Source organism: Electrophorus electricus, chromosome 1, assembly GCF_013358815.1.
Source record: "Electrophorus electricus isolate fEleEle1 chromosome 1, fEleEle1.pri, whole genome shotgun sequence".
NCBI lineage: Eukaryota > Metazoa > Chordata > Actinopteri > Gymnotiformes > Gymnotidae > Electrophorus > Electrophorus electricus.
This window is the reverse complement of record NC_049535.1, coordinates 19774909-19789432: the sequence shown is the minus strand read 5'-3', so window position 1 is coordinate 19789432 and position 14524 is coordinate 19774909. Positions and strand designations below refer to the sequence as shown.

The 14524-nt window shown below is 52.1% G+C and overlaps 1 protein-coding gene across 3 annotated transcripts in view; it reads right to left on the bottom strand.

Moving 5' to 3' along the window:
- The window catches only part of LOC113571417 (BAH and coiled-coil domain-containing protein 1), a 64478-nt gene that overhangs the window by 16687 nt on the left and 33267 nt on the right, over positions 1-14524 (bottom strand). For all 3 annotated transcript variants that reach the window (XM_035525463.1, XM_035525467.1, XM_035525472.1), the window contains exons 4-11: positions 8734-8859; positions 6366-8543; positions 5991-6105; positions 5699-5904; positions 5348-5506; positions 3922-4118; positions 2461-2806; positions 778-1677 (exon numbers count right to left, since the gene is read on the bottom strand). In XM_035525463.1, the coding sequence (XP_035381356.1) occupies positions 778-1677; positions 2461-2806; positions 3922-4118; positions 5348-5506; positions 5699-5904; positions 5991-6105; positions 6366-8543; positions 8734-8859 (4227 nt within the window). The remainder of the gene's footprint in view (positions 1-777; positions 1678-2460; positions 2807-3921; positions 4119-5347; positions 5507-5698; positions 5905-5990; positions 6106-6365; positions 8544-8733; positions 8860-14524) is intronic.

Below are 14524 nucleotides of genomic sequence, written 5' to 3'. Positions count from 1 at the left end.
TGGGATTTGCTGGGTTCTTGTGGGCAGCAGTGGGACCAGGGAGGGAGGATTAAGTTGCACATGTCGGACCTGCTGATTTGCACATGTCCGACTTAGAAATGTTTCCCCACCTATCTGAGGCTATTCCTGCTCTAAGCTTTGGGCAGGCCATATAATAACGGACAAACAGAGTTCATCTACAATGCAAAAGAGTGCTCCCCTGCCCACAGAAGCTAGGGACTCGGTTAGGGACTCGGTAAATGCTTCTAAATACAGAACACACGGCTGCGTGAATTTCAAAAATGGCTTTTTTTTGGGGGGGGGGGGGGGGGACTTTTTAAAGCATCTTTAAAACCATGCACTAATGAGCTGAAGAGCCCAGCGGAGCTGCACGGCAAACAAACAACAAAAAAAACCCATCGAGTGCTTTTGTGATCATGGAACGAGGTTTCAGTCGACAGGTCTCGTTTCAGAAAGGGGAGAGGAAACACTTCACTCGCTCCAATTTGTGAGGAATGTGCACATCAAACAGGTTTTTTACGGAGACAAAAGGTGCAGAGGCGTCTCCCCCAGGATACTGTGAAAGAACAGTAGATTGGCTTGATTCCACCCCCCACCCCACCCCAGAGCTCTACCATCATTAGTGCATGCATTCAGGATGCTTCCCAGGACCAAAGCAGCCCATCTCTAGTAAGGGCTGATTTCTCAGCCTCGCAAAGTAGAAGGAAATCAGATGAGAGGATCATGCGTCAGATAATCTGAGGGATTATTTTTGGATTATGTGCGCGTTCTTCTCACCTTCGCCACTGGTCGCTCTGTGGCGGTTCTGCTGGAGCTCCAGTTCTGCCAGCTCGCTGAGGAGTTCCATGCCATGTGTGCTGGGGTAGAACGTCCCGCTGCAGCCCCGTGGAGGGGTTGAGGGGGGCGGGGACGGGGGAGGGGCATCTCCACAGAATGCTGCGGCGATCAGGAGCTCCAGGCTCCAGTAGCTCGGCACAGGGGGCTGAGGGCAGGGAGTGGCGCAGGGCAAAGACGGAGGGGCGGATGGCTTCTGCGAATGATCGTCTGCCAGAGGCTCCTTGGACATCTTCTCCACGTCCTCCTTACTGGAAGCATTTTGCTGGAGGGCTGCTGGACTGGCTGAGATGCACGGATGCTCCGGATCTGGTAACTTCTGGGTCCCCTGGGATTCCAGCTCAGACTGCCCTTCGTTGTCTCGATCTGGAAGGACCCCACTCGCCTGCGCCCCGCAGGTGATCGTAGAGTCACCCTCCAGGGCTTGCTCCTCGCCATGAACAATGGGGCAATGTGCCGTTTTGTGGGCGGAGATCTCTGCAGGGGGGCAGGTGTGCAAGGATGCCTGAGCCTGCACTTGCTCCGCCTCCACAGACACGCAGCAACCCACAGCCTCCACTGGCCCCGCCTCCACCTCCTGCTGCAGCATGTCTCCTCCCGGCTCCTCCCGCAGCTCTTCCTCGTTCTTCCCTTCCATTGGTAGCTGGGACTCTGGGATGGGCCTTACTATTGCGTGGCACTCAAGCCCCTCCCCAAGGCTGGACAGAGGGGCAGGGGTATGCTCGACGGGCACCACAGGAATGGCCTCCAGCTCAGCCGGCTCGGCCAACTGCATGTCTTGAGGGGTGGGCCCATTCCTGTACCCCATGGCGATTGCTGGGTAGGTATAGCCTGGTGGGAGATCTGTGGTGAAGAAACGAAGCAAATTTTAGCATTCCAACATTTGCAGACGTTGTCAGATTTTGGGCTTTGATACAGACGTCTGTCAGGAGTACATCAACTGTGTATTAGAGGTAAATTTGGAAATTTGCCCTGACCACTGCAGTGTGCTATGTGTTCGGCATGTTAGGGGTTATTCCAAGGCAGAATAGAGCTGTGTTTCTTCAACAGCCCTGACATTTTTATATCCTCTGGCACACTGTTGCACTTGTGTGGTATTAACAATGATTAAAGTCGGGGGGCACAGAGTTGGGGGAGGGGCACATATTGTATGAGGGAAGGGCGGGGCCAAAGGCTCCACGTGAAGTGTTTTGAGTTGTTGCTGAGGTGACAGGGTTTGGGAGCAAACCTGTCGGACATTTTCCTCAGTTTACTCAGTCGTGCAGTTGCCAAGGCAGACACCCACGCAGAGCCACAGAGTTGAAAATCACCCAGATTGCTCCTGCATGAGTGTCCAGAAGCTGAGCGTGAATTGCAATCCAAAACAATATTCTGGTTTGGGAGACTGAATGACTGGTGCCTCTTATGTTTCGGGTAAGGGGGTGGAGGGGTGGAGATATATCAGAAGGTGGGCAAACAAAGACTGGTGATTTGATGTTGTTTTGAAACCCGCCAACACAAATTGCAAGAGGCCTCTGAAGCAGCTCTATAATAGAGGTACACAGCACAAGTCCCTTGGGCCAGATACAGTACACTTGTTGTGGTTTGCATGCTGTGTTGCAGCCATGAATCAGAGACTGTGCTTACCTGGTTCCATTGACTGGGGGTAGTTCTGTGGGGGCTGACCCTCTGTCCTCTTGTCTTGGGATTCCATTGCCTTGGGCAACAAGGACGGGGCAGGGCTGATGGCGGGGGATCGTGGTGCGGTGGCAGCTGGGCTCTGGGCAGGGCAGGGAGTGGAGGGCGTGCTTCTGGCATGAGGGCGCATGCAGGGAGACTGGCAGCAGGGAGACAGATGTGCAGTAGAGGCCCTGGGGGGCGAGGAGGCTTGAGCCGACTGGCCATAGGCATAGGACTTGGCCGGTTTGGGAGTCCTGGGCTCGGACAGGATGTCCTCTAGTTCCATGTTCTGCTCCTCTGGCTTCTTCTGCATCTGAAATAAGAGGAATTACAGGATTAAGACTGGAATGGGTCAAAACCAAAAAGAGCTTTCCGATCTATAGCGCTACGTATGTGTTATAAAGAGGTTCGTGTACTCGTGTAACACGGGGGGCGGGGCTGAAAAACGCTGGCCAAGTCACACACTCGAAGCATTAATAGCAGCTCCTGTGTACTGCTGAATCAGGGCATACATTAATACCCTGATGTTTCCCCTTTTAGCTGAACTGGGCCACGGTTGATCCAGAGACTGTGAAACCACTTCAAAGTGCACAGAAATTCTGGGGAACCTCTGGTGCTATGGGGGCTGATGGGGTTTGATAGCTGGGTTTTTCATATTACAACTCATGATTCATTGACTCCAAATGTTGTTGGCTACCCTCTACAGAAATCAGCTGTGCATCTCCATGACAACAACATCCTCTCTCTTTCGGGTGTCAAACACATGCAAATACCTTTAAAGGAACAGTGACTCCGACATGCTGACGTTGCTAGTAATGAATGCACTTATATGTGATATTTATACAGAATCATCATATTAAAAAGATCTCTGACTGTAATCTACATCAGGGTTTTCTTGTGGGGGTGCAAGCCCCTAGGAGTCTGAGGTGGCATTGCTGGAGGTTCACACTGGGATGGAAATGTTAGCATGAAATTAAATCTATACTTTACGGAAACATTGTATGCAAAAAGTTACACAATTAGAGGATTAATGTAATTGTTGAATGTTGTGGTAACACTATTAGTACATTACTGACTAATGTAAGTTGCAGTTAGACAACTAGCTAGCAACAACAGGATTTGATCCTAAAATGTCCACATTTTTTTTCATTGACAATGCACAAATACGGAGGTGGTGAGTCGATCCAGCGACTTTGTGTGTGTGTGTGTGCATGCTACTGTGCTGGAGTGGTGATGTTCTGGTGTGTTTTATGTGGTTTGTGTGTGTGTGTGTGTGTGTGTGTGTGTGTGTGTGTGTGTGTTACCTGTGTGTTGTGTGTGTGTGTGTGTTGCCTGGTTTGTGTGTGTGTTACCTGGTTTTGTGTGTGTGTGTGTATGTGTGTGTGTCTGTGTGTTACCTGGTTTTGTGTGTGTGTGTGTGTGTGTTACCTGGTTGTGTGTGTGTGTGCCCCTGTGCTGGGTTCTTGGGTGCTGTTGATGCTGTAATTGCTGATGCTGCTGGAGTGCATACAGCTCCTGTTGCCGTAGAAACTGAGAGCGAGAGTATACAGCAGGATGTTGTATGTGTGAGGGTGGCCCTCGGGCTCTGTACACCGGGGGCCAGAGACCAGGCTGATCCATCACATCTAATGAAAGAGAGAGAGAGAGAGAGAGAGAGAGAGAGAGGGAGGCAAAGACATAATAGAATTATGCTGGGAGCAGAGGACATTAATGTAGGGTTCTCATACGCCAATCCATCACTACTGCCAAAGTCACTAAGACATGAGTTTAATAACCCTCAAGAAGACACCAGTGCAGCGCAGCATTCACCTCCCTCGTCTACACACACAGCCCGTGCCGAGGACACAGGAGCAGGACACAGCAAGCACATTCTCTCCCTCTCAGACGTTCACATACAACACACTTTGCCGAGAGCTTTCTGGAACGATCAGGCAGTATGTTAATACATGATGAGGAGGAGTAAGTTGATGATGATGATGATGATGATGATGAAGCCATCACCAATCGCTGCAGGCTACTAACACAACCTGGCCCTTATGCCTCTGCTTGGCTCTTGTGAGCCATCAGCCAGGGTCTGCCCACTTAAACTCCCCCATCTCTTAAATCTACAGCGGGTCTGAGCACGTAGCCCGCAGGACCTCTCAGTCCCCATGTTAGTGAAGCAAAGCCCGTGATGTGGGACCGTGCCACAGGTCCGGGGCAGCTGAGTGTGTCCACCGCCACACATCTCACGCACCTTTCTTCTGAAACTTGCTCAGCTAATGCTTCTCGGGGAGAGACTTTTGGGGATGCACTTCCTGACTCAGCTATGGATCCTGTGGCGAGAGGAAGGAAGCAAGCCTTCTCGAGGACAGGGAGCTCATTAAAGTTCAGGGCCTGTTTGCAGAGTGGAGGCCTATGTGGACCTCAGTGTCCAGAGAAGCTTGTCCACTAGTGTCTTCTAGCAGACACACGGCTTGTCTATGAAGATCTAGGGAACGTGGGGAGCATCGTGACCTTTCCAGTCTACTCTCCCTATGGAACAGGAGCAGGCTGTCCACAGGAAATAGACAGATATAGAGGATGTGTGCCCAAAAGTTTTGTATGTCTAGAGAAGTTGGTAGCGGTGTTTGGGACTACTAAACACCACTAGCAACTCCTCTACTGTAAACAGCTCTCTACTCTCATTCTATAGATCTTGACAGGAGTCTTTATTTTTATGTCTGTATTATTCAAGGCTCAGAGAAAAAGAAAGAACCCTAAACGTGACAAATGCTAGTAAATTACAACAGGCCAAGGAACTTAAAACAGAGGACAGATAAGGACATATAAAACGGAACAGAAAACAGACAAGCTGAGAAAGACTCTGGCATACCTATGTGATGGGTGGCCGGGTGGGTGGCGGGCTCTGTGGGCAGAACCACCAGCTGGGCTGATGGGTCCTGGGGTAAGGGCAGCACCGGCTGGAGGGGAGCTGGCATGGCTGCCGAGAAACCAGGGGGTAGATTCTGGTGGAGGGCAGAGTGGCTGATTCCTGAGGAAGCAACAAAGAGGCCGGAGATTTTACGATGGCACGCGGTACAGGAAATAATTTCCTACACCACGGTGTGCTATGTCATCACTGTTCATAAAGATTGAGGCTGCTTCTCATTATTATATTTATAATAATACAATCAAAACAATTATCAGTGCAGTTCACCCCTATTATTTATTAAGCCAAACACACCATAGGAATGGCCTGTCATCCAGAGGGAGGGACTTCCTGTGCGCGGCATCCAATGGTGGTGCGTAGAGTGGGCATGTGCAGAAGGGTCCCCCAGCTGGGCTGACTGCAGGGAAGTGCCACCCGGGACCATGAGATGAGAGGTGAGGTCACCATGGCAACTGTTGGAGGGATGGATCCGTGCCAGTTCTGCTCTTTCCTTGTTGTCCCTGAGAAGACCGACAGGACAGAGGTGAGCTGGTTTAACAGAAGTGTGCGTATGTGTATGGAAGCGAGGGGAAAATGGATTATTTACCTGATGAGTGTGTCTCGCTCCCTGCCCAGGCATGGGTGAGCCAGGTGCTCCCCACTCACTCGCTTCCTCTCATCCTCTCCGGGCGAGTCTATGGGATACACAGGCCGTGAAGCACCTGTGAAAATATCAATCTCAGATCAGTCGTGTTCCTTGAACTGATCTTCCCTTCACGCTCTTGCTACAAACCCTACCCTGGTCCCTATAGGGGACACGTGTCAGTGAGCAGCAGGGAAGACCTGTTTCCACTCTGGATCCTGGCTGCTCTTTGTTTTTCATCACAGAGGTTGTTGAAGGGTCGCACACAAACAAGCCAGTCTGCCCTTCAGCTCCCCTGTTTGTTTAAGCTGCACCTAAAAGGTCTTAGGTCATGTTTACCTTTCATGGCAGAGAGGACCCGCCCGTGGCGGCTGCTCGGGTGGTTGTCCATTGGTCGGCACGTGGGTTCCCTCTGCCGCGCCACGGCAACTGCGATACCCACGGGAGGCTGCCGCACCTCCCCTTCTCCATGAGGTGCCTCCCCCATTTCCCTATTGCGTCCCCCGCAGTCAGGCCGCTCGCCCTCATTGGCCAGACCTTTCCTCGAGGGCAAAGCCGTCTTGCCGGCTTGCAAGGCGCAGCTGGCGCCATTGGGCCCTGTTTTGAGGCTCCCGAGTCCCCCGAAGGGACTTTTCTGGGAAAGTATGAGAGGCTGCTGGTTGCTGTATTTGAGAAGGTTCTTCATAGCGCCGCCGTCCCCCTGCAGGCCCAGAGCCTCCTGCTGGCTCTGTGCAGCAGGGGCTGACGGAGCGGGCGGGGCGCACATCCCTGACGACTGGTGTTGCTGGGGCTGCGACCTGCCGCTGCCTGCTCCACCCACCAGCCCACCCACAGCCTCCATGTAGGCCTTGCGCTGGTCTTCCTCTGGGTGGCCGTGGTGGGGGCGCATTGCCCACGCTGGCACTGGCTGCTGCTGCGAATGGTGCTGCCCGCTGTTGCCGTAGCCATAGGGAGACATTTCCATCTTTCTCTTCATCTCCTGGCTGCCGTTGGTCGGACCCAGCTCCACGGGGGGGCCGTCCGAGGCCGCCCTGCCATGCTGCTGGTGACGGATGCGGGCCACCTTCTGGCCATCTCGCTGCATGGAGCAGCTCCCTCCGCCTCCCCCGGAGCCCTGCTGGGCAAGGGTCTTCCCAGCCAGCGGAGAGGAGTTGGGGGGAGGGCCAGGGTGTGAGCAGTCCCTATAGGGCTGGGGGTTGACGTTATTAGGGTGGGTTAGTGGATGGCCAGTTTTGGGCTCCTGGGCCAGGGCAGGTCTGTAGATGTCAGGGTCCATGGTGCTGAGACAGTCTGCGCTCCGTGAGCGCTCACCCTGGACTTGCGGCTGCAGGTGGGGGTGACCACTGTGCATCCAGTCTGGGGCCTTTTCTGCCTTGCGGTAGGGATGCTGTTTTTGGGGAGGAGGCTGCTGCTGGTCCGGCTGCTTCCTGTGCCAGTTCCCCGGATGGCCCCCGCCCCCGCTGTTCGCCTTCTCCGTGACCTTGTCTTTGGCGCTGCTTCCCCCACCTCCCACAGCCTGGCACTCAGGGTTTGCCAGCTGGAAGGGGCCACCGGTTTTCTCCCCCAGGTGACCCACTGATGGTACAAAGGTGGGTCCGGTCACTTTGGCCTCTCGTGCGCCACCACTGCCAACCCCTTTCTCATGTAAAGAGGGGTTGGCTACAGGGGCAGGAGGAGGGGGGCAGAAGAAGTCTGGGTGATGGTGAGGGTGGTGGGCATGGTGTGGGTGGTGGGAGTGGTGCGCGTGATGCGGATGACTAGGGTGGAGCTGCAGACAGTGGAAGCCCCCTGGATGCCCACCGCCAGTGGCCGAGCCCATGGCCAGAGGCGGGGGTACGGAGTAGGGCAGGGACTGGTGAAGTGCCTGTCCCCGCTCCAGGCAGTCTGGAGGAGGCTGCTCGCTGATCCGCATCTCTCCACTTACCGCTTCTTTATTGCAGCGCCCAGTGCCAACGTGGCCGGCCTGCAGAGCGGCCACGCCTCCCACGACCCTGCCTATGCCCTCCCCTCCGCAGCTGACCATAGGAGCCTTGGTCACAGCCCCACCCCCAGTCCCGATCCCCGTATCCCCGTTCTGCATCTTCCCGTTGATCAGACAGGCACTGAGAGGCTTGCTTACACCCTGTGAGTGATCCTTGTACTCCATAAGCAGGGCAGATTTGTGTCTCTCCAGGGCCCGGCTGTTCACATCCTCCATGGTGACCGGGTGCTGCGGGTGGTGCTGCGGGTGGTGGTGGGGGTGGTGGTGGGGGTGGTGGGCCTGCGTGTGGTGGTTGTGAGGATGCCGATCTTTTGTCTCTGGCTTGTTGCTGGGCCTGTCCTTGTCCTTTGTGCCTGAGACCACGCCCCGGTCCATACCAGTTTCCTTCAGGCCCTTGTGCAGGTTCATCCCACTTCCTGTGTCTCGGCTGCATGAACCTTGTGGGTGTCCAGGCCCTGTCCTTGACATGGGTGGGATGCTGTGATTGGCTGAGATGAGCGGGGGCTGGGATGGAAGGCTTCTTAAATAGAAGTTCTCTGGAAGGGAGATCAAACACAACTGTCAATAATTCAGGCATTCACAGTGCATGAAGCTTCCCTTGTGTACTGGGACTGTAGAACTATACCACATTTTGTTGGAGGTTAAAACAAAAAGAAACTGTGACAGATGGAAAACACACCAAAAAACCACAAACTTGGGACATAATTTGACCCTTATTTTACCCACCTTTTTGGGTGTCATAGAAACGGTGCTGCCCATAGAGAACCCCGCTGTTGGCATGGTGATCCAAATGGCTTATGGGGAGGAATGTGTGGGCTAGACTCCCTGAGAAGCGAGGGTACCCTGGAGCTGCTGGAAGAAATGAAAGAAGATTGAAGAGAACAGCTGGGAATGAGCGTAAAGAAGATGAGAGTCAGAGGGATAGGGAGCACGGCAGACAAAGCAAGTGAGAAAAGGCAAATATTACAGAAAAGAGAGAGAGAGAAAGAGAGAGAGAGAGAGAGAGAGAGAGAAAAGCTCTGATAAAGAGAGACAGCAGTCACCGAGCCATGTTTCTTTTAGCTGTTAGGGTTATGGTTAGGGTTCAGGTCATGGTTTAAGACTTCAGGTTTAATGCATTTGCTCATCTGCATACACCAATAACCACAGGCCCTGGATGTCATATTTGCCATTCCTATTTGGGTTCGCAGTGAAAACAACGAGACAGGCTCAGTCTTGGGGATTTGGGTAATGGATGAATTTTGTCTCCCAAACATATGTTTCTCACTGAGCTAATCTCACTGCCTCTCACTGCTGAAGCAGGCGATAACGGCGCAAAACAATGAGCTGAAAAGGCACGGAGGCAGAACCCGTCGCGCTCTGAGACTTGGGCCAGAGTTCAGCGTTATTCCAGCGCACTGGACTTTCCAACATCTGCCATTAGAACAACAGGCCCATGTGGATGGCGTTTACAAGAAAACCAAACACAGTGCACATGCAAGCTCTTTGAAGTTCGCTAAAGAAAGTATTTAAGAAAATATGGCTTTCCCTGAGAAACCCTTTACAAATGTCACCAGTGCTGATATTTCGTGGGTGTTTCAGGTCAGCCAGGTCCAGACTTCCAAGAAGCAAATATCCTGAGGATGTAGCATGCCGTCTAAAACAGGACTGATGATATTTGGAAATAGAAACAGATTTTTATTTATTTTTTTCTGTTAAACGCGGTTGATTTCTTATTTACCGGATCTGCAATGAAACCATTAACCAAGTAAATCCCTCCTCCACAAAAGTCCCCATCACCCATTAAGGCCAAAAATAGCTTCAGCCAACAATAATACTTCAGTACACTTGTATTTCACTAATAATATTTTGAAATATTGACAGATATATAGGTATATAAATTATTAGGTGAAGTTAGAATGCATTATCTTGTTTAAGATAATCACCCAAACGCTGAAATTAGATTTAATTTGAATACAGTAAGGTATGTAGGCAAACTATAAAAGGAAATGATGTTTAATCAAAGAAAGGAATTTCTCTTTGACCTCAGACACATATTCTGCATCATGCTGAAATACGTAGATTAAATTCTGTCAGTCTCCACTCTTTCATTACTGCCTCTGCACTAATCTCAGCAGGTCTGCCAGCCTGAAACAGCAAACACACCTGTCTCCTATTTATCTCCATTTATTCCCCAAAAGACTTAAAGTCTGAAAAGTTTAAATTTTTGCGTGGTCCTTCTTCACTACAAACCATGCACAATGCTCTAATGTTCTTCTGTATCAACCCCCACCCCCCAAATGGTGGGATCGGCTCTGGGGCTCTTCTGTCTCACTCCTTCCCCCTTCCCCTGAGTTCGATATACACCCCGTGTCATTTTCTGGCCAAGAACGCACGGGAGTGTGACTACAGCACAGACGCGGAGGTGCCACAGCGGTTCGTCTCCTCACACCTGTGTCCAGACTGCTGCTGCATTCCAGTCCCCAGGCTGGTGGGGGAGGAGGAAATAAAAACAAGATGGTACAAGTGAAAAGGAAGCCTGAAGTACTGGCATTGGCATTGGCGTGCGCGTGGCGCGGCCGCAGAAAGCTCAAGCGGCTTTCAGCAGGGCCAGGGAGACTCTGCAGTCGCGTGACCACCTAGTGCTGAACGTAACACTTTAGAAGAGCACAGAGACAGACAGATATACAGATGGGGTAGACATGAGAGAGGGAGAGAGAAAGAGAGTGTGTGTGTGTGTGTGTGTGTGTGTGTGTGTGTGTGTGTATCTGATGGAAGTCTTTAATGACCGAGTTTTGGAGAGGCCTCACGATTGTCAGTTCTTAATTAATGAAGCTCAGGCTGGAGAATAAACATCCTTCCAATAACACAGGAGGCTTGGCTTTTAGTGAGCGGAGGAAGGTGATAATTACATAAAGTCTTTTTTTCTCCCTCACCGCCTGTCAGCATTAATAAGCCCTCTCATTTATGCCAATTCATTTAGGATTCGGAAGACAGAGGAAGGAAAAAAAAAAAAAAAAACGAGAGCCTTTGTTTAAACAAGACATTTTCTATCCACTTTCCTAGAGAGAGGAGAAAAAACAACCCTGCAGTGTGGTGTGGCAAGCCTTGCTGAGTCGCTGTTCGAATGTGTGTGTGTGTGTGTGTGGTTGTGTTTCTGTATGCCTGATGCTTGCCATCGTAATCCCCTTTCACAGAGCGGTCTGGCTGTGCCCGATAGTGGCTGGCTTCATGGCGCTGGGCAACGGTGTCTCCGGGCGGGGAGAACGGGGGCGGGGCCTTGTCTGCCACTAATCCGGCCTCGGCGAATGCAGCGGGATGGATCGACCAGGCCGAGCGCTGACAGCAGCCCGCTGGTGCTATCCGTGTGCGCCGAGAAGCCGAGCGGCTCGCCTGGTGACTGACAACCTCCGATTCAGCGCAGGCACCGCTCTGCCCAGCACGGTCGGAACACAGCGCACCCGGAGACGGATTTACAGGATCAGAACAATGCCGCACCTGGGGATGGATTTACGGGATCCCACGGCTTTGGTTCAGGCAGCAATCAGCTGAGAGGAGAATCCGGCACACTCCGACGGTGGTGTGGAGGAAACGAACCCTGGACCCAGTGGGACGGAAAACACAGCGTGCCGCTATGTCTCTAGCTGCTGACACTGTTTCTGTGCAAATTAATGCAAAGGTGAATGAACCAAAGATCAGTGTAAGAACATCTCGTGAGTCAAAACTTGAAAGTGGCTCTTGGTGGCCCCATGTGTAGTCACGCCGTACGTTCATGTGTGAGCGTTCGTGCCCTCTGCCCCCGTGGATGAGCTCTGGCTATTATTCTCCCCACGTCTGGCAGCATGCACCAGCCAGCAACTGTAAACCGCCTGGAGTAAATTACATTTGAGAAGACACAAAGACAAACTGAAGGATGAGTGACAGCAGAAAAATGGGGGGAGGGGCTGGGGGAGCAGCTTGTCAAGATTGCTAACTGAGAAAAAGTGATGGGGACAGAGAGGGAGAGGGGGAGAAAGGAGGAGAGGAGGGAGAGGGGAGAGATGAAAGGGAGAGGTGGATAGAGGAGGAGAGGGGAGATAGGAGGAGAGGAGGAGAGTGGAGTAGAGGAGAGAGAGGGGGAGAGGGGAGAGATGAAAGGGAGAGATGGATAGAGGAGGAGAGGGGAGATAGGAGGAGAGGAGGAGAGAGGAGGAGAGGAGAGAGATGAAAGGGAGAGATGGATAGAGGAGGAGAGGGGAGATAGGAGGAGAGGAGGAGAGGAGAGAGAGAGGGAGAAGGGAGAGATGAAAGGGAAAGGTGGATAGAGGAGGACAGGAGAGGGGAGATAGGAGGAGAGGAGGAGAAAGGAGTGAAGGGAAAAGGGGGAGAGGAGAGGAGATGAGAAGGAGAGAGGGGAGCAGAGGAGAGAGCAGTGTAGAAGGTGAGGAGGGGCGGTTGCCACAGGAAATGTCACCCCTTGGAATTGTTCATTTAGAGGAAGAGATGACACAGGAAGGGAGAGAGAGAGAGAGAGAGAGACAGAGGAGGGGGAGGGGAAGAAAAGAGAGAAAGAGAGAGAGAGAGCGAGAGAGAGAGAGAGAAAGAAAGAGACCGAGAGAGAGCAAGAAGGCCCCCAAAATATTGGGTAGAGGAAAATGACAAGAATGATGTGTGCGCTGTAGAATATGAGAGTCAGAGTAAGAAAGAAACAGAGAGGAGAGAGCAAAGTAAAGAGACGGCAGGCCTTGTGTTTGGCACAGTTAACGTCGTCATGTGGACGGTGGCCAGCTGGCCCCCAGCCCTGAGAGATTTCCCTGGGTTTTCTAGATTTTAATTTCACCCCCTTTCCAAACAGAAACAGAGTCGGTGTTTATGGGCGCCACTGGTCAGCCGTCATGTCGGCGATTTCATAAGCCTACTTATAACATCATGTCCTCGTGTGCGGCAAAGCTAATGCAGCCTTAATCCGGGGCACTCGGAAAAGAGTCTGACAGAGGGATCGGCCGGCTCCGCCTGGAAGCTATTCTGATTCCCAGGATCTGGTTTGCTGGGAGGGCTTTGGGCTCTTCCTGTGAGCTGGACTTGTGTTCCTACCAATCCTGCCCCCTGGACCCTGCCTGGGCAACTCTCAGCTGACAGCTCCCCTCGGCAACACCGCAGCACAGACCGGGAACGTGCGACAGCATTTGTGGCTGGCAGGTGCATGCACAGTTCTGGAAGCCATTGTCATGACAACCATCAGATCACATCAGCAGCCAGGACTTGGTTTCAGCACGATATCTTCCGAGGGATTCAAACTGACCCGACGGGAGAGAAAGTGCCACGCTCAGATCTCTCACACACACACACACACACACACACACACACACACACACACACACACACACACACACACACACACACACACACACACACACACTACCCATGCGAGCAGTGGCCGTGGTCTCTGGTAGGAGGCTGGAAGAACCGCTGAGCAGACGGCCTACTAGGTAATGCCACCCCTCAATCCAATGACTCCCTTTCCATAGAAACCAGAGGAAAAGACAATACACAATTATCTTAAAGAGGGAGCGAGCCGAACTCAGCTGATGAAGAGCTGCGATTCAATCACGCTTCCTCGCTGTTCTACACAATTAAACCGCAATAGAGATAATAGCCCATCATAATAACCCCGCTCATAATCATCTGTATTACTGTTCGTGATGTCACTATAACTATCGGTCTCCTTATTAATATGGCGGGGCTTTTTTTATCTTCTTTTTCAGAGATGACTGACGTGGATGTTCCCAGTAATTTTTTTTTAACATGGATTTTTTTTTTTTTCAGGAGGTTGGGGGTGTTCACAAGCCTGAGTGAATTCGACTTGTTTTTATTCCACCACACTGATACGCCTTCTGTTCCGAGTGCTCTCCCAAAGATCCTGGTGAGGAGGACTCGGCAGCACTAGCAAAGGTGCTGGGTTAGCTGTCTCAATGACCAATCACATGACAAGCGCTGGATTAGCTAGCTCACTGACCAATCACAGGACAAGGGTTGGGGTACCTGACTCAGTGACCAATCACAGCCCAGCAGACACCAGGCACAATCTTCCCAAGCATGCTCCCCCCTCCACAGTGCAATGGGCCACGTCCCATTTCGACAGGAGCATGGATCTTATCCCTATTTTTATCCCTATAAGCCATTCTAACCTACCTATCACTGCTGTTCGTGCCCTAGGATACTGGAAGAGATGTGTAAGAGATGTGTAAGACATGTGCTATGATGTACGCAGTGACCAGTATGCTTGGAACAGAGTCACAAAGTGAAAATACAGCCGGGCTACCGTAGCTAAGTAACATTCGAGAACGGGGGAAAAAACACGTTCGAGTGCAGCCCTGTGGGGGTGTGCGGCCTAACACCCTCCAACGTTGCCCTCACGCCTGCCCCGCCCTGAACAGGCTCCCTGTCTCTCCTTCTCGACCTCCTACTCTCTCTTCTTCCCCCTCTATCCATCCCCTCTCTCTCTCTCTCCCTCCCTCCCTCCCTCCCTCTCTCCATGTTCTCCCTCCAGCTTTCCCTC